The sequence below is a fragment of the Ranitomeya imitator genome, chromosome 4, assembly GCF_032444005.1.
Source record: "Ranitomeya imitator isolate aRanImi1 chromosome 4, aRanImi1.pri, whole genome shotgun sequence".
Lineage (NCBI taxonomy): Eukaryota > Metazoa > Chordata > Amphibia > Anura > Dendrobatidae > Ranitomeya > Ranitomeya imitator.
The window spans coordinates 480,660,126-480,681,294 of NC_091285.1; the positions used below are offsets into that span (position 1 = coordinate 480,660,126).

The 21,169-nt window shown below is 43.3% G+C and overlaps 1 protein-coding gene across 7 annotated transcripts in view; it reads right to left on the minus strand.

Annotated features, from left to right (window-relative positions):
• The window catches only part of TCF12 (transcription factor 12), a 440,208-nt gene that overhangs the window by 65,091 nt on the left and 353,948 nt on the right, over positions 1 to 21,169 (minus strand). For all 7 annotated transcript variants that reach the window (XM_069765926.1, XM_069765930.1, XM_069765927.1 and 4 more), the window contains exon 7: positions 8,547 to 8,682. In XM_069765926.1, coding sequence (XP_069622027.1) covers positions 8,547 to 8,682 — 136 coding nt within the window. The remainder of the gene's footprint in view (positions 1 to 8,546; positions 8,683 to 21,169) is intronic.

The following is a 21,169-nucleotide window of genomic DNA, read 5'->3' on the forward strand; positions in this document are numbered from 1 at the left end:
TGGGCTTCAGATCCCTACACAGCGAGAAGCTCAGAGAGTTCCGCAGTAGATGAGATACTTAAGGAACCTCTATCCCATTGCTCTCTGGATTGGCAGAAATACCACATAACACACATATTATATTGTTCGGATATAACCTAGAAATATTCTAGGACAGGAATACCTTTTTACCTGGAGTCTGTAAACTGAAACAGGCACAGAAACTGCATAAAAAAAGAAAACTGCCCGAAGAATGGCTGTCACATAACTCGTTATCTGCTGCCCTATGTCTACCTACTAAGTGCTGGATATATGCCACAGTCCTCACCCTTTTCATAGTTAAAGTAGCCGGGAACAAAGTTATACGGTTTACTAATATAGTTTTATTCGCTCCAGTGGCGTGATTGTTGCTGGTCCCCGCTGCGCCACTCCTGGTTTTGTGCTCGGCACAGGACAGATTTTCCTGTTTCGGCATGTGACCCCAGCAGTGTTTGTGGGCAGATTGCTGACCACCAATTTCAATATTCAAGCTGGTCCACTTATCCGTTGTAGAGACAGGAAAAAAAAAAACAGCATTTAGCCATTTTAAAAATAAATTCATGGCTAAAGCAATTTAGATTTTCAATCTACTTAATGGATAACAATTTCACGCAATATTTCGAAGTAGAACATAAATTTGTTATAAACATACATATTCCAGTTTATTTGGAGCATGTAAGACATATTGGCCTGTATCTACTATATAATTGTCTAAGGGTCACTTCCGTCTTTCTGTCTGTCTGTCACGGAAATCCCAAGTCGCTGATTGGTCGTGGCTATTTTGCCACGACTAATCAGCGACGGGCACAGTCCGGCGGCAAAATGGTCGCTCCTTACTCCCCGCTGTTAGTGCCAGTTGCATACTCCCCTCCAGTCAGCTCTCACACAGGGTTAATGGCAGCGTTAACGGACCGCATTATGCCGCGGTGTAACGCACTCAGTTAACGCTGCTGTTAACCCTGTGTGACCAACATTTTACTATTGATGCTGCCTATGCCGCTCCTCGCCGGTGACCGCTCCATGCATTGCGATCTCGCGAGATAATGGAATAGCGGTCTCGGGAGACCGCTACGTCATGAACAGGGTTAATGACAGCGTTAACGGACCGTGTTATGCCGCGGTGTAACGCACTCCGTTAACGCTGCTATTAACCCTGTGTAACCAACTTTTTACTATTAATAATAATTTTATTTATATAGCGCCAACATATTCCGAGGCGCTTTACAAATTCTAGAGGGGACTTGTACAGAAAATAGACATTACAGCATAACAGAAATCACAGTTCAAAATAGATACCAAGAGGAATGAGGGCCCTGCTCGCAAGCTTACAGACTATGAGGAAAAGGGGAGACACGAGAGGTGGATGGTAGTGATGCTGCCTATGCAGCATCAATGGTAAAAATATCTAATGTTAAAAATAATAAAAAAATAAAAAATAGTTATAAACTCACCGTCCGTCGGCCCCTCGGATCCAGAACAGGCCTTTCCCGCTCCTCGCGACACGCTGGTGACCGCTCCATGCATTGTGATCTCGCGAGATGATGATGTAGAGGTCTCGCGAGACCGATAAGTCATCATCTCGCGAGACCGCAATGCACTCTTGAGACCGGAGCATGCGAGGAGCATCGGTAAACTCTTCGCCTGGATCCGGGGGCCAACGGAAGGTGAGTATATAACTATTTTTTATTTTAATTATTTTTTTAACAAAGATATGATGCCCACATTGCTATATACTACGTGGCTGTGCTATATACTCCGTGGGCTGTGCTATATACTACATGGCTGTGCTATATACTACGTGGCTGTGCTATATACTACATGGCTGTGCTATATACTACGTGGGCTGTTATATACTACGTGGCTGTGCTATATACTACGTGGCCGGCCGCGAACAGTCAGCGACAGACGCAGTCCGGCCGCGAATTGGCGTGGGATTTGAACCACGCTTCGCTAATTTATCGCGGCCGAATCCTGTGTATTCAATGTATTATTCTAAAATCTTCATAAATAAACTACATACATATTCTAGAATACCCGATGCGTTAGAATAGGGCTACCATCTAGTCTACTATATAATTGTCTAAGGGTCACTTCCGTCATTCTGTCTGTCTTTCTGTCTGTCTGTAACGGAAATCCCAAGTCGCTGATTGGTCGCGGCAAAACAGCCACGACCAATCAGCGACGGGCGCAGTCAGTGCCCGCTCCATACTCCCCTCCAGTCAGCCCTCGCACAGGGCTAATGGCAGCATTAACGGACCGCGTTATGCCGCGGTGTAACACACTCCGTTAACGCTATTAACCCTGTGTGACCAACTTTTTACTATTGATGCTGCCTATGCAGCATCAATAGTAAAAAGATCTAATGTTAAAAATAATTAAAAAAAATAAAAAATAGTTACTCACCGTCCGTCGGCCCCTCGGATCCAGAACAGGCCTTTCCCGCTCCTCGCGACGTGCCGGCTCCACGCATTGCGATCTCGCGAGACCGATACGTCATCATCTCGCGAGACCGCAATGCACTCTTGAGACCGGAACGTGCGAGGAGCATCGGTAAACGCTTCGCCTGGATCCGGGGGCCAACGGAAGGTGAGTATATAACTATTTTTTATTTTAATTCTTTTTTTTTTTTTAACAGGGATATGATGTCCACATTGCTATATAGTACGTGGGCTGTGCAATATACTACGTGGGCTGTGCAATATACTACGCGGGCTATGCAATATACTGCGTGGGCTGTACAATATACTGCATGGGCTGTGCAATATACTATGTGGGCTGTGCAATATACTACGTGGGCTGTTATATACTACGTGGCTGTGCTATATACTACGTGGCCGGCCACGAACAATCAGCGACAGGCGCAGTCCGGCCACGAATTGGCGCGGGATCTGAACCACGCTTCAATAATTGGTCACGGCTGGCCGAATCCTGTGTATTCAATGTATTATTCCAAAATCTTTATAAATAAACTACATACATATTCTAGAATACCCGATGCGTTAGAATCGGGCTACCATCTAGTAAGCTATAATGAAGCATAATATGGAAACATTACTTAAGATATATCTACATTTTCAGACCAGCATCAGCAATTTATTACATTCGATGTGTGCCACTAGTTACAATAACAAATACAATGCAGCAACTAATAAGGGTCATCACTTTATAGTACATTTCCGCAGCAGATATCCTTCTTGTAAAAGGTGGCCATACACACACAACTGTCTTTATACTCTCAGTTTAGCACGCAGGGGATCTTAAGCACTGCCATCAAAGTTTTTATCCTGTTAATACATTGCAGTCACCAAATTATAAGGCACTTTGTACTACGGTAATTGCTCATTTTGCCTTTCTACCCAGTTAATTATCTTTTCCATTGGGTCTTTGATATCAAGCGATTAAAAACTGACTTGCTGAATCCATCTAAGCGTTATGTAGACACAAGAGGTCAATTTGCCCTGCACCCCCTGCTCACCACAGCTATGTCCCAGTGAATTGGAATAAAGGACTATTTATTTTTAAGGAATGGTAAGTGCTGCTTTTCTTCTTCCTCCAAAGTAATGTGTATGGTCACGTTGAGGAACTGTACACACTTGTCCTGGCTTACCTGTGTAATGAAAACCATAATGCTTTACTATTAGGCCAGATCTAAATGGTGACTGTATGACCCTACTGACGTACATTACATGTTGCACTATTATTGCCAAAATTGACAGAACACAAAATAGTGACAAGCCAAGCCAAAATTCTGCAGAGCACGGACTTCCCAGTACCAATGCCGCTCATACGACTATGTCCTTAAAAAATTCACAGAAAAAAATCCCGTGTTAACTAGATAAAAATTACCTTTATTATTATTATATTAACAACCAACAAAATAGGTGCACTACACAAAACAAAAAATGACACAGATTGATTATTGATTGTATATATTTGGTAATGATTAGTGCACCAGGGTGATCTGGATGTGCACTGGGCCAGATACTTGTGATTTCTGTACATCAAACTGCATTTTGTCTGGAATACATGCATTATGAATGAGTGCCATACTAAGGGGATCCGTACATATATATGTAACCCTGGGGAGCATTTATATTTTTGATCAGCACTACAGCACCTTATTACATATTATACCCTTAATCATCTAACAAGGGACAGGTTAGTGGAGAGCCGTCGTGGAGCGGGGGCGCCACTGTCGTACTATTATAGGGTGCCAACCTCCGCTGACAGGTAGGGGCAGAGTAGATAGCATTATAGACCCCAATTTTGCTTCAATCATACTAACGATTGTGATTTGTTATGACTGTTTATGTGTTCCTATCCCATCCTGTTAGGGCCCAATAGGGGTAGGAGGGATAGTCGATGGTGAGCAGGGGCGCCAATTGCGCAGGATTATAGGGTGCCAACCTCCGCTGGCAGGCAGGGTGCAGGTAGTGCAGTACAGGGCTAGGCACCACCCTGGTCTTTTCTATGATATGCTGCTGTCATGGTGATGGTTTGTGTAGTGCACCTATTTTGTTGGTTTTTAATATAATAATAATAAAGGTCATTTTTATCTAGTCAACACAGGGGATTTTTTTTCTGTGAATTTTTTAAGGATATAGGTCCCCAAAGATATTCTTTTCTTCTCTGTGAACGCGTCATAGGACTAATGTCTATCTTCAGGGCTCCAGAACACAATGCCTGCTTTCCTGCTCCTCTTGTAATCAATATGAACCTTGCAAAAGCTTTGGTACTGAACAGAAAAACCTGAGGGATTCTACACATATATGAACCGTGCTTGTGTGCATTTTTAGTACTAAGCAACCCTTTATTGCGGAGGAGTTAAATAATGATATTTTGCACCTAGTGCTACTTCCAGCTTTATATGGAATCTGTCACCAGAATATGGAATCTGAAAGCAGTATGATGTAGGGACTGTGGCCCTGATTTCAGCAATGTGTCACTTGCTGGTCTGCATGGCGTGATTTGATACAGTATGTGTCCAAATCTGTGATTGTATCTAGGAGTGTTAAAAAATGATGAGCCGTGTTTAAATCGATGCACACCACTTATGCGCAGCGTTCTATGTAAACTTCACATTGAAAGAAAGCTGCAAATCTGTGGTGGGGACAGGGTTACGCAGATCAGATAACTAATAGGCACGAGACCTCTAGTCCTCTAGTGAATCTTCTGCTGATAAAACACAGATTTTATTAAAACATCAAAACACAACCTTGTAAGTAACATCTTTGGAATCTCAGCCCCCTAGATCATGCTGCTTTCAGATTACATAACTAAAACCTGCTAACTTATTCCCTTTAACCATTGCAGCCTGTTGATTCCTTCAGTATATCAGTACTGTGACCAGGTATTTTTCTGTGATGTTTTGAAACCTGAGGGATAAATTCTATGTAGCATGGATACTGAGCAATATATGCTGCTATATTCCAAATAAGAAGTACCTGCTACATAGATATATCAGGCAGTACAATAATTGTGTACTAATGAAAAGTAATTTTTTGTAGCAAATTATACTGTACAAGGGTTGGGGGCCTGCATGTATTATTTTTCTTAAACCTTGTAAGAATTTAAAACAAAATGCCTAAACTGTGGCACTAACTTGCAGACAGCACGTGATTCACCTCTCAGCCTCAGTTATATAATATGCTTTGTGTAGACCCTATTAATATGAACGACATCACAAGTATTATCTCTAAAGCTTTTTTCAAATCAAGGTCAGTAACTTAATCTCTGGTTTTCACTGTAATGTATTGGCAGGCTCTTCTGTAGATGTGGCAATTTTCAACTGAAGCTAAACCTTAAACTACATGCCCGAGAATTGCTATCAGAAAATAATGATGATTAAAGTAATAGGGTTTAGAAAGATCGTATATAGTTCTACAGTAACAGAAATCAGACAATGGGGGCACTTTCTTGCCTTTTGTATTTTAGGTTGATTATAGAACTATTAACGCCGTGTGCACGCAAGTCATACAGTCGTGGCCAAAAAGTTTAGAGAATGACATTTTCACAAAGTTTGCTGCATCAGTGTTTTTAGAGCTTAGAGGTTTCTATGGTTACTGACTACAATTATAAGCATTTCATACCTTTTTAAAAACTTATTGACGAATACATCAAGTTTAGATAAAGATTTCATATTTCCAGTGTTGACCATTGTTTTTCAAGATGTCCGCAATTTTTCTTGGCTGCTGGATATCAGCATCTGGGTCACATCCTGACTGATCACAACCCATTCTTGCCTACTTGGTACAGTTTATCACAATTTCTGTGTTTTTGTTTGTCCACCCACTTTTTAAGGATTGACCACTACTGATGAGCGAACAGGCTGGGATATGGTGTGATCCGAGCATGCTCTTGTGCTAAACGAGTGACTTTCTAGCATTCCGAAGTCCCTCAGCTAGCACATGAGCATGCTCAGATAACACCTTATCGGGGCACATTCGCACATCAAAATTGACCGCAGGTTCTCAATAAGATTTGAAGAGTTTCTTGGCAATGGGCCCCAAATACTAAAGTTTTGTTCACAGAGTCACTTACCGTATTTTGCGGACTATAAGACGTACAAGACCGTAAGATGCACCCCAAATTTTGAGAAGGAAAAAAAGAAAAGATTTGTTTTTTTTTAAATAAAATGGTGGTGCGTCTTATAGTCCCATTTTCAGGTAGCTTACCAAGAGGTCAGCAACGGTGGAGTGGGGTCATACCACAGGAGGCAGGGTCACTGCTTCAGAAGGCAGGCAGATGTGTGGCGATGCTAAGGGCCTCAGGCTAGGAGGAGGGGGGTACCAGCGCTGCGAGCCCTGGTCTGTCCCAAGATGTTGGTGCCGAGTCCCCGCATTTCCTATTCATTTACCTGCAATGGGCTTTGGGAAAATAGCACGAGATGGCGCATACGCAGACTGAGATCTCAGGAGAAAGCACCGGGATAGCCCCTCCAATCAGTCCGAAGCATCACCCCACTCCTGCCGCCGCCGGCCTCCTGAATCGGCGACCTTACCTTCTGTGACCCAGCTCCACTGCCGCCGATCCGCCACCTCCCCCATAATAAGCTGACGCACCCCCATTTTCAACCAAAATTTTTTTGGGAAAAAAGGGCAACACAGAATTTGAAAAATACAGTTATCACCTTTGCCTTGTGACAAAAATCATTGTTCCTCACCAAATTGCTCCTGGATCATTGAGAGAAGTTGCTCTTGGAGGATGTTTAGATCCCATTCTTTATTCATGGCTGTGTTCTTAGGCAAAATTATGAAAGACAACTCCCTTGGCTGAAAAGTAAGGCTAGGGTCACATTGTGTTATGTGACCGCGTTTAACGGACTACGTTACACCGCGGCATAACGTAGTCCGTTAACGCCGCCATTGCCTGTAATAGACAACGCATCGCTAGCGCACGCCCACATTGGGCGTGCGCTAGCGATGTGCTGTCTGTTCCTCGCTAGCGCAGATTGGGGATCTGCGCTAGCGGGATCAGCTAACGCGATCCCTTTTGGGACATTGCGTTAGCGCAGTCCGTAGCGCTATGCGCTAAACGGACTGCTCTAAAGCAGTGTGACCCTAGCCTTACCCCACACATGAATGGGCTCAGGATGCTTTACGGTAGGCATGACAACTCGTGGTAGAGCTCACCTGTTCTTCTTGGACAATCATTCTTCCAGATGTCACAGTCTGAAGGGGGCTTCATCAGAGAAAATAACTTTGCAGTGAGTACAGAGATTGGATGGCAGAGGTGTGGGGTATAGTTATTTTTCCCAAACAAAAACACAGAAATTGCTATAAACGCCAAACAATGATTACACAAGCATGGATGCAGGTCAGGGAAATTGCAGAACTCTTGAAAAACAAAAGGTCAACACTGAAAATTTTGAGTATTTGCATAAACTTGATGTCAATAAAATTGTAAAAACTGGAGTAGCATAATTGTTTATTTGCTGCTTTTCCGAAGGTCAGCCCTTTGGCGAGAGTATACAAAGTACCAGATACCAGTGGGACGTGCTAGCAAAATCAAGAGGAAGCTGAACTTGAAGAATTTTTCATAAATCAACTTCACATATTTAAATGAATGTCTTAATTTCACAGTGCAATAGAAAAAAAAGACAAATTTGGGAATGTTTCCTTAAGCATAAGCAACACTGGCAGTGGCTCAATTTAGATGCCCTTGATAATTTTCATGAAAGCTGCAAATTATAAGCACCATTACACGTGCACCTACTCAGCTTACCATAGTGCCAATTGTGTAGACATTCTATTAAAAATGGATCAGTATCAAATAAATATCAGACAGAGCACATACTGTACATGTGCAGTTCTCAAAACAGGTTCTTATATTAGATATATTCTGCTTCTTTATAGTCATAGCGGATTTGGGCTCGAGTGTTTTATATCTGATCACATATATAAAAAGCCTATATGGCACAAGACACATTCAAATAAAGAACTAAAACACAAACAAGGGTCAATTGTTCAAGGTGGGGAAAAGGAACATTTATGCCTTCTGGGGTAATTGTAAAACATGTCACTAGTTACCTAGGGTGGGGGTGTCCTGTAAGGGTCTTCGACGAGTACCTGATGCGGAAAATGGAAAATAAGGGCTTCCGGGTTTTCCTGAGGTTGGAAGCTGTCCAGAACTACCAAGTCCAATATCAGTTCGTATCAGGCTGGTCTGTAAAACACAACCATCACAATTTGTGAAAAATCACTTTAAAAGGGAAGGTACTGCGTTTGTAGATCATTAATAAATCAATATAATGTAGCATAACATGCTGTTATAACCAAGATTTGATTGCATTTGAAACATATTTTGTGTATTATAGGAGTTTAAAGAAGGCACTGGGGGATGACATCTTGGTTTCACAGAGGCAGCACAACACTATCAGTGTCATAATATGGCACCCCATGGTCATAGGAGATAACAGATGGATGCAGACCCTATCTATCATAATAGAACTCTCAGGCTATGTGCACACGTTCAGGTTTTTTTTGCGTTTTTTTCGCGCTAAAACGCTATAAAAACTCATTAAAAACGCATACATTATGCATTCTATCATTTAGAATGCATTCTGCATGTTTTGTGCACATGGATGCGTTTTTTTCCGCGAAAAAAACACATCGCGGTAAAAAAATGAGCATGTTCATTATTTTTGCGGATTTTCTGCGTTTTTCCCGCAATTCTATGCATTTGGGAAAAACGCAAAAAAACGCACCAAAAACGCATCAAAAAACACGTGAAAATCGCGGTAAAATCGCATGCGGATTTCTGGCAGAAATGTCCGGTTTTTGTCAGGAAAATTTCTGCAAGAAATCCTGATGTGTGCACATACCCTCACTGCTGTGAACTGAGCATGCCTTTGTGGGCTGCACAATTCACAGTAGTGGGAGTGTTCTGCTGCCATTTTCATGGAGCCCTGGGATCTGCTAACATAAACAGTACTGCTTCCAGCAGAACAGATCCTAGATTGAGGGCCATGGGAGTAAAATGCAGGAGAAAAGTACAGGCAGAATAGCAGAGACATCAAGGAGAAACAGTGTACCATTATCATTACAGGAACAGGAGCTGTCAGCTGCTCAGCAGGAGCTGTGATTAATCCTTCAGTAAGATAAGGAGCTGCAGGTCTGCAGTGAATGGCCAGACATTGTGGGGGGGTGAGAGAATCATGTAATCTGGGTGAGAGAGACTGATGAGAGAGAGACAGACAGTAACTGCTGGTTATAGCAGATCACAGGGCAGTCACACACAAAATGGCACTGCCCCGTGATGCTACTCTTCATTCTGCCCCAGGGATACTAGACCACCCAAAATGGGAGGGTAATGGTGATGTCAGAAGTTACTGCCCCAATTTTGCTGCTAACAGTAAAGCTGGTAAGTCTTCTCTAGCTGCTTGGGGTCTAAAACGGAAAATGCTCCCCCTAGTGGTAAATATATAAATATTTGTAAGAAAATATATATTTTTCAAATAGAAATGTTTGCAAACAGTGCAAATGTTGCTTTATTTTAATTACTATTTTAAGCTTAATTTCACAAAAAAAAGAAAAAATAAAACTATAAGAAAACTCGTGGCACCTTCCCTTTAAAGCCTTTGAAAAAAAAGTACTAATTGCCATTCTTTTGAATTTCACCTATTTAGCTACGTTTCCACGATGAGCTTTTGTTGAGTTATTGACATTTCAGAGTTTCTGCACGATTTCATCACCTTTCAAATTGGGTAAATTGTGGGATTTTTTTTTGGCATTTTTTTATTTTACGCTTTTGTCAGTTTTTTTAACATGCGTTTTAACATGCGTTTTATTTTTGACACTACGTTTTTTGTCTCTTGTTGGTGTGTCATGTTAAATAAAGCTGCTTTGTTTTTGATACTTGCTGGTATTTGACAAAACTTTTTTGATATACTGAAGTGCGGATGACATGCATTTTTTATGTGTTTCCGTCTTGACAAAAGTACACCGGGTCAGAAAAGTACCAAAAGCTCATTATAGAAGCATTAAAAGGTAAAACAGTAAATGTAACAGTAGTAAGGCAATATTGTGAAAGTAATAAGAGTTTGATACAATTTTATTCTGAGATACAGACTGAAAGTAACCAATGAGGAAATTTAATTTCTCTGCGGACTTTACTAATCTAATTTTTTGTTTCTTAAGGGTACCGTCACACAGTGCAATTTTCATCGCTACGACGGTACGATCCGTGACGCTCCAGCGTCGTAACAATATCGCTCCAGCGTCGTAGACTGCTGTCACACTTTGCAATCTACGACGCTGGAGCGATAATTTCATGACGTATGTGCGATGTAGAAGCCGTTGGTTACTATGCGCACATCGTATACGATATATGTTACACCATGCGATCATGCCGCCACAGCGGGACACTAGACGACGAAAGAAAGTTTCAAACGATCTGCTACGACGTACGATTCTCAGCGGGGTCCCTGATCGCAGGAGCGTGTCAGACACTGCGATCTCGTAACTATATCGCTCGAACGTCACGAATCGTGCCGTCGTAGCGATCAAAATTGCACTGTGTGACGGTACTCTTAATCCATGACTAAAACAACTGTCATGATGCCTGCAACTAATGAGATATTGTTTTCTCAGTTGGCATTTGTAGAGCAGCTGCTGCACAAGAAAAACTTCTACCTAATGCAGTGGGGAAAATACCGTATTATTCACCTTATAAGACGCCCCGAGTTATAAAACACACCCCATATTTTGAGGTGAAAAACAGGATTTTTTTTTTAATAAAATGGTGGTACTTATAATCCATGCGTTTTATTGATTACCGGGGGTGGTGGCTGCAGTAAAGCAGTGTCCCAGGGTCGCTGCTGGAGGAGGCAGGAGTGGGGTGATGCTGCAGGCCACAGGCTGCGATGAGGGGGTGTCCGGCAGTGTTACTGGTGTCTGGCGCTGATGCCCAATGCTCTGCGGGTGTCTCCGGTACTGCGAGTGCCTGGACGGCGCTGCCCGCTGCTGCCAGGGCTCTGCCGACATATTGTGAAAGGCCAGAGCCCTGGCAGTCCCATGATTTCCTGTGCGCTGGACTCCGGGAAAATGGCCTCCGGGGGAGCGGCGCATGCGCAGATGGAGATCTCGGCACCGGCGGCCATTTTACCGGAGTCCACTGCACAGGAAATGAAAGGACTGCCGGGGTGGGCCCTGGCAGCACCAGAGACCGCAGAAGCAGCATCGGGCAGCGTCGGCCGTGCACCGGCAGCATCGGAGACACCAGCAGAGCACCGAGCAGCAGCGCCGGACACCAGCAGTAGCACCACCGGACACCCGCGCAGCGCCGGCAGGCAACGGGGACACCCGAAGAGCACCAGGTAGCACCACTGGACACCCCTTCATCCCAGCCTGCAGGAACGGTACCGGTAAGATACATTTGCATTAAAAGACGCATCCCCATTTCCCCAAAAAAATTTTTTGGGGAAAAGTGCGTCTTATAATCTGAAAAAATACGCTAAGTATTTGATACTCTGACAATTTTGCAAGTTTTTCCACCTACAAAGAATGGAGAGGTCTGTAATTTCTATCGTAGGTACACTTCAACTGTGAGAGACAAAATATAAAAATAAAAAACAAAAACTCAGTTTGATTTTTACATGATTAAATTGCATTTTATTGCATGAATTAAATACTGTTTATACTCTCATCCCCATCCTTGTATGCATAGTTCCTCATCCCCATCCTTGTATGCATGGCCCCTTCATCACCATTATTTTATGCATGTCCATTTCATCTCTATCCTGGTATGCATGGCTATCTCATCCCTATCCTGGTATCCATGGCTCCTCATCCCTATACTGGCATCCATGGTTCCTCATCCCTATCCTGTTATCCATGGTTCCTCATCCCCATACTTGTATGCATGGCTATCTCATCTCCATCCTTGTATGCATGGCTCCTCATCCCCATCCTTGTAGGCATGGCCATCTCATCCCTATTCTGCTATGAATGACTCCTCATCCCCATCCTTGTATGCATGGCTCTTCATCCACATCCTTGGATGCATGGCCCTTCACACCCCTCCTTGTATGCAAGGCCATCTCATCCCCATTCTGGTAGGCATGGTTCCTTATCCCAATCCTGGTATGAATAGTTCCTCATCCCCATCCTTGTATGCATGGCCATCTCACCCTCATTCTTGTATGTATGACTCCTTCATCCCCATCCTGGTATGCATGGTTCTTCATTCCCATCCTTGTGTGCATGGCCCCTTCATTCTCATCTTGTATGCATTACCATTTCATCCCCTGTTAGTTTTTCTTTAAGAAGTCATCCTACTCTGCACTCATTACCTGTATTAATTGCACCTGTTTGAAGTCATTAAAGGGACACTGTTACCCCCTGCAGCCGTTATAAACTAAAAGAGCCACCTTGTGCAGCAGTAATGCCGCATTCTAACAAGGTGGCTTTTAGTTTTGTGTTCAGGTATTACTAAATTAAGGGGTTTTGAAACTTTGCAAAAATACCTATCTTTGTCCACGGAGGCGGGTCCTCAATCCCCAGCTTGAACGGTATTCTGCCGTCACTCACATCTTCAGGGGCTTTCGGCGCTGCCCCCTCCGCGCTGTTTTCTTTTCAAATCCGGCGCCGGCGCTGTGTAAATGTTTGTGGGGCAGGCGCAGTAAGCTCTGGCGGTCTGACGTCCCAGCCAGGCTTGCAGACTGCGCCTGTGCTGGCAGTGCGGCCACCCACCTCGGTAATCCCTGCCCCGCACTGTGTTATGCATTGTGCACAGTGCGGGGCTAGGATTCATGGGCATGCTCACTTTGCTTCTCAGCCTGTCACCCAGGTCCCCCGCCCCCGCCTTACAGCGTCTTTATACTGTAATAAGCTGATCGTGCCTCCTCCTTCTCTCACTAGCAGTCGCCGGGAAAGAACCAACATTGGAAACTTGCCTGCTAGTTGGTGTGTGTTTTTTCTAGGTGTATTCTTTAGGTGTATGGAATCTGTTACTAAATTGGTGGCAAAATTTACCCAGCGAGAATGAAAGTTATATACTGATGTGGACATAACTTATACCGCACTGTGGATGCATATTGGTTGTTGGGGGGCATTAGACCACACTGCAGCTGAATATACGAAGATATTGGGGAGCATTATGCCGCACATATGCCGTATATTCAGCTGCAGTGTGGTCTAATGCCCCCCAACAACCAATATGCATCCACAGTGCGGTATAAGTTATGTCCACATCAGTATATAACTTTCATTCTCGCTGGGTAAATTTTGCCACCAATTTAGTAACAGATTCCATACACCTAAAGAATACACCTAGAAAAAACACACACCAACTAGCAGGCAAGTTTCCAATGTTGGTTCTTTCCCGGCGACTGCTAGTGAGAGAGGGAGGAGGCACGATCAGCTTATTACAGTATAAAGACGCTGTAAGGCGGGGGCGGGGGACCTGGGTGACAGGCTGAGAAGCAAAGTGAGCATGCCCATGAATCCTAGCCCCGCACTGTGCATACTGCATAACACAGTGCGGGGCAGGGATTACCGAGGTGGGTGGCCGCACTGCCAGCACAGGCGCAGTCTGCAAGCCTGGCTGGGACGTCAGACCGCCAGAGCTTACTGCGCCTGCCCCACAAACATTTACACAGCGCCGGATTTGAAAAGAAAACAGTGCGGAGGGGGCAGCGCCGAAAGCCCCTGAAGATGTGAGTGACGGCAGAATACCGTTCAAGCTGGGGATTGAGGACACGCCTCCGTGGACAAAGATAGGTATTTTTGCAAAGTTTCAAAACGCTTTATTTTAGTAATACCTGAACACAAAACTAAAAGAGCCACCTAGTTAGAATGCGGCATTACTGCTGCACAAGGTGGCTCTTTTAGTTTATAATGGCTGCAGGGGGGTGACAGTGTCCCTTTAAATGTATAAAAGACATTTGTCCACACTCTCAATCACACTCCAACCTCTCCACCATGGCCAAGATCAAAGAATCAGCCCAGAGCTCCACAGAAGTACCTAGTTAATGACCTGAGAATAGCTGGGACCACAGTTTCAAGCATCACCATTAGTAACACACTATCCAGTCACGAATTCAAATCTTTTGGGGGCACGCAAGGTACACCTTCTCACACCAGCACATGTACAGGCCTGTTTCAAGTTTGTCAATGACCTTCTGGATGTTCCAGATGAGGCATGGGAGAAAGTCATATGGTCAAACTTTTTGGTATTCACTCCACTCGCTAAGTTTGGAGGAAGAAGGATGACTACAACCCCAAAAACACTGTTCCAACTGTGAAGCATGGTGGCGGAAACAGCATAATTTGGGGTGTTTGTCTGCAAAGGGGAGATGACGAATGCACCGTACTGAAGCGAGAATGGATGGGGTCATGTATCGCGAGATTTTGGCCTACAACCTCCTTTAATCAGGAAGCACTTTGAAGATGGATTGTGGCTGGGTCTTCCAGCATGACAATGACCTGAAACACACAGCCATGCCAACTAAGGAGTGGCTCTGTAAGAAGAATTTCAAGGTCCTGGGTGGCCTAGCCAGTCTCCCAGACGTGATGCCAATAGAAAATATTTGGAGGGAGCTGAAACGCCCAGCAAAAGCCACAAAGCCTGAAAGATCTGGAGAAGATCTCTATGGAGGAGTGGGCCAAAATCCTTGCTGCAGTGTTGCAAACTTTGTAACTGCACAGAAAGATTACAGATTCGGTCTCTCACAGTTGAAGTGTACTCATGATAACAATTACAGACCTCTTCATTCTTTGTAGGTGAGGAAACTTGCAAAATCGTCAGTCTATCAAATACTTATTTTCCCCACTGTGAACGCCATTTCATTATACCGTTACTGACATGAGCTTTTACACAGCCAGAAAGTGGCAATAACAGCCAAAATACTACAGTAAATTATATTTAGATGGCAAACATATGGATATATACAGCTTTACTGCCGCCAGCCTTCAGCCTGTACAGTGTACTTTAGTGAGACACCTTTTTGCTATTTGAATAGAAACCTTATACACATCTTGACACTAGGTGTTTCAGGACATCGCCAAACAGCAATATCATTTCCAGACTAATATACCCATGAAACTAAAAGAATATTCAAACTCAAATACTGAATTCAACTTCAGTCTGGGAGAAATTGTTTGGAACATTCAGCCAAAAATTGATGTCAAAGGGCAACAAGTATTTATGCATGGATGTAATCTCATCTTTCAATATTTAACACTGTGGTTAAAAGGGAATCTGTCACCAGGTTTTTGCTACTCCCATCTGAGAGCAGCAAGATGAAATAAAAAATACCCTAATTCCAGTGATGTATCACTTACTTAGCTGCTTGCTGCAGCTTTTTTTTCTTCATAAAACGACTGTTGATGCTGTCTAATGTGATTATTAAAATTAATTAGTAAATTATTAAAATATTTGACTTTTTGAACATTTAAAAATAAATAATGTATACGGAAAATAAAATCACCTGCTGCCAATCTACCAGTTCTCTGAATGCTGAGCTCTATATAACCTCACCCACACCACTGTTAGCAGCTTGCTGTGTACACTGTGCACAGGCAGAAAGATGCCGATCAGTGCTGGTGGTCGTGGTTGGATCACCTGGCAGCAGGTAATATTTTAGTGATAATCTCCTGCTAATAAAGAAATGATTTTATGAAAACTACAGCAAGCAGCAGTGACATTGCTGGAATCAGGTCTCTGCCCCTCTATCATGCTGCTGTTCTCTGAATAAATAGCATAAATCGGATGATGTATTCCCTTTAAATAAAGTAAGAAATGAGTGAACTGTTAAACTGGTCAAGTAGTATATTTATTTCTCTTACTTGTATGTATATGCTGGTTTACACATGATAATTAATCATACCACATCTTGCATATTCAAAATGCAAAAGATTTGTGATGAAATTATGGTTATGAATCAAGTCATCAAAATTATCGATTTTTACCATCTTTCACAACATACATGCTGTTGCAATTGATCTTCTATTTGAAAATAGAAATATAGCAGTTTGTAAACGAATCTGAAAAGGAATAGGTCATCGGAAACTGGCCAATTTTTTTCTTTGTAAATCAGGTGTTTGTGCTGCATAATCACAATCGCAAAATTGTCACAATGGTCATTGGGGCGTCTTTTAGACCGATACGTACTGTCCATTCAGGAAGAGTTTCCCAAAGGCTATGAGTGGAGGCAAGATTACAATGACAGGTAACACCTCCATAAACAGCTGAAAACACAGAGGTCCCCTTAGAGGACATTACCGTACACCTGCTCCCCCTCCTTTCACAATGACCGGAACACTTGCTCATAAGATGCTTCAGTACAGTGTCGGAGTGGCAACTGCAACCCCTATCTACTGGAATTACAACCGCTGCCCGTGTGGGTTCAACTACGGGCCCTCAATCAGTTATGACCGTATAGGAGATATATAAACAGAACTTTTCACAGTCTATAATGATGGAGAGTTAGAGAAAGATCTCTTTCTATATTAAAAAAAGCCATAACGTGTTAAGGCCCCCCCATCCCCGTCAAGAAGGGCTCTTTCACACAAGAGATTTTTGATACGTATGCTATCCATCATTTTTGCAGATAGATCATGGACCCATTGAAGTGAATATGCTTTTTCACCGGTCTTATTTTTTTGCGAGACATCCAATTTTGATCCGTGTTGCCAGTACCCTCACTTATTACATGCAGATTTTTTAACACATTTCATCCTTTGCAATACAAAGGGATAAATCCACCGTGAAAAGTGTCACGAGGGATGGATGCAAAGTACAATTTCCACATTGCATTGTAATTATTAGAAACATTGTATGCAATGGAAATCTAGTACTTCTACTGTACCTGCTTGGAATCGCTGACCAGGGCCGGAGTTTGGGGCAGGCCCCCACCCACAAAAATGGCCCCCTGCATCTGAAGCCCCTTTAGGAAGTGCACAGAGGGTGTACAGCATTACTTACAGTGAATAGTGCTGTGCATCCTCTATAGTCCCGGAGCGTCTCTCTCCCTCTCCCCTGGCAGTGTCGGCTTAGAAGTTGAGAGTGAGGGTGACGTCTCACAGCACAGCAAAGTTTAGACGCTGGGGGCAGGAAGATGCCTGCAGCCCTGTCTGTGTCCCCTCCTACTCATCACAGCTGCTCCTAAACCACTGCCTTGGGATCTGCACAAGTGAATCAGCAGGACCTGGTAAGTATACATACTGTATATACAAGTGCTTCTCACTAAATTAGAATATCTTCAAAAAGTTAATTTATTTCAGTTCTTCAATACAAAAAGTGAAACTCATATTATATAGAGTCATTACAAACAGAGTGATCTATTTCAAGTGTTTATTTCTGTTAATGATTATGGCTTACAGCCAATGAAAACCCAAAAGTCATTATCTCAGTAAATTGGAATAATTAATAAGAAACACTCGCGATGGCTTCCTAAGAGTCTAAAAAGGTCTCTTCCTGTTTCAGTAGGCTCCACAATTATGGGGAAGACTGCTGACTTGACAGACGTCCAGAAGGCAGTCCTTGACACACTCCACAAGGAGGGTAAGCCACAAAAGGTCATTGCTAAAGAAGCTGGTTGTTCACAGAGTGATGTATCCAAGCATATTAATAGAAAGTTGAGTGGAAGGAAAAAGTGTGGTAGAAAAAGGTGCACGAGGAACCAGGATAACCACAGCCTTGAGATGATTTTTAAGAAAAGGCCATTCAAACCTGGTCATTGCTTGAAAAGCCACCACACACAGACATATCCAGGACATGGGCTACAAGGTCTCGCATTCCTTGTGTCAAGTCACTGATGACCAATAGACAATTCCAGACGCGTCTTGCCTGGGGCAAGGAGAAAAAGAACTGGACTGTTACTCAGTGGTCCAAGGTGTTTTCAGATTAAAGTAAAATTTGCATTTCATTTGGCAATCAAGGTCCCAGAGTCTGGAGGAAGAGTGGAGAGACACACAATCCAAGTCGTGTGAAGTTTCCACAATGAGTGATGGTTTGGGGAGACATGTTATCTGCTGGTGTAGGTCCACTGTGTTTTTATCAAGACCAAAGTCAGAGCAGCCATCTACCAGGAAATTTTAGAGCACTTCATGCTTCCCTCTGCCGACAAGCTTTTTGGAGATGGAAATTTCATTCTGCAGCAGGACTTGGCACCTGTCCACACTGCCAAAAGTACCAATACCTGGCTTAAAAACAACAGTATCACTGTGCTTGATTGGCCAGAAAACTCGCCTGACCTTAATCCCATAGAGAATCTGTGGGGTATTGACAAGAGGAAGATGAGAGACACCGGACCCAACAATGCAGATGAGCTGAAGGCTGCTATCAAAGCAACCTGGGCTTCCATAACACCTCAGCAGTGCCACGTGTACATATACAGTATATAGTATGATTGTGTTTATCTGTGGTGCGTGTATATAGTTTGCGTATTATATATGTATACTGCATGTGTGCATGTATGCAGTATATTGTATAAATATATATAAACTGTATATGTATGTGAGCATACTGTATATAAACTGAATGTGTGTATATACTTTATATATTTACTTTTTTTTATTTTGAATGTGTCCATCTGTTCCAACAGCCACAGAAAAGTGGATACTTTTACACGAAAAAACACAAACTGAGACTCTAAAGGTATCGTCACACTGGTCGATATCGCTAGCGATCCGTGATGTTGCAGCGTCCTGGCTAACGATATCGTTGAGTTTGACAGGCAGCAGCGATCAGGATCCTGCTGTGCCATCGTTGGTCGGCGCAGAAAGTCCAGAACTTTATTTCGTCGCTGGACTCCCGCAGACATCGCTGAATCGGCGTGTGTGACGCCAATTATTATTATTATTTATTATTATAGCGCCATTTATTCCATGGCGCTTTACATGTGAGGAGGGGTATACATAATAAAACAAGTACAATAATCTTGAACAATACAAGTCACAACTTGTACAGGAGGAGAGAGGACCCTGCCCGCGAGGGCTCACAATCAACAAGCCAATTCAGTGATGTCTTCACTGGTAACCAGGGTAAACATCGGGTTACTAAGCGCAGGGCAGCGCTTAGTAACCCGATGTTTACCCTGGTTACCAGCGTAAACGTAAAAAACAAACACTACATACTCGCATTCCGGTGTCTGTCCCCCGGCGCTGTGCTTCTCTGCACTGTGTAAGCACCGGCCGGAAAGCAGAGAACAGCGGTGACGTCACCGCTGTGCTTTCCGGCTGGCGCTCACAGTCAGTGCAGAGAAGCACAGCGCCGGAGGACAGACACTGGAATGTGAGTATGTAGTGTTTTTTTTTTTACGTTTACGCTGGTAACCAGGGTAAATATCGGGTTACTAAGCGCGGCCCTGCGCTTAGTAACCCGATGTTTACCCTGGTTACCAGGGGACTTCGCATAGTTGGTCGGTGGAGAGATGTCTGTGTGACAGCTCTCCAGCGACCACACAGCGACGCTGCAGCGATCGGGATCGCTGTCTAGATCGCTGCAGCGTCGCTAAATGTGACGGTACCTTAAGAAAATAAATCTGATGGTCACTTTAAGAAAAAAACAAGCAAAAGGAATTCATTTGATCTCTGCTTGTGTCGGTGCAGTCTGTGGCCCCATCTGGGATTTACATGAATCCTATTTTAGGGGGATTCAGACAGAGCCCCAGGACGCCCTGCAGAAGCGCAGTGTGAACAGGGTTTAATATACCATTGTATGGAATAGTGCAGTCTCCACTATTCCAACGTTTCTCAGTACAGCAACCAGACACAAACACCAGCCAGAAGACACTTTTTAAATAAATAAATAAATCTGTTTCATGTTGTCTTTCAACGTTTCTGTAGCGTTTTTTCCCCTATTCAAATGAATGGGAAACAAAAATGCAAGTGAAAAGGCAGCAAAAAAAAAAAAAAAACTGAATATTTCCTGCAAACACTGTAGATCAATCCGCAGCAAATATGGTGCAAGTGAACAGACTCTACAGGGGTTTTCTGAGAATTTCAAAATAATTAGCATGAAATGATAAATCCCCCGCGGCTCCAGCACTGATGCTCCGGGGGTCTCTGCCAGTCTTAGCACTGGGCTGCAGGGGTCTTGTGGCTGCACCTTATATTATAGCTGCAAAGTGAATAATAACCATCAGGGACCCCGAACCATCAGCCACAGAGCCAGAGGGGATTTAGCAGAGTAGTTTGGGGGACATGTAGGACTTTTTTTAAATTTCTTTTTATTCTACTGTGAGATTAGGATATACAAAAAGATGGCAATTTTGCTAATGTTTTCTATTATTTGACTGTACAACCCCCCTTCACACGACCTATCATGTTTTTCACAGATGCCCCTATTTGACCCGTGTCCCCTTTTGACCTACGGTGCTGCACTCATGTCCGTGTTTTCCCAACAGCACAGATGACAAGGGCCAATACAAGTGTATGTGTCAGTGTAAACATGCCGTCCATGAGCAATCCGTGTGCCGTTAGTGTTTAACACTGAAAGTATATGAAACGCTTTGCAATTTCATTTCTAGTATTCATACCGAAAAAATACTGATGACACACTGAAAACACTGGTGACACAGGTAACCGATGTAACACGTACGTGTTTTATATGGACATGTGAACGGGGGCTAAAAGTGATGTTAATGGAATAGAATTTTGCCCAGGGCCCCAATTTCTTTAAAACGGGCCCTGTCACTAATTCCATGCGA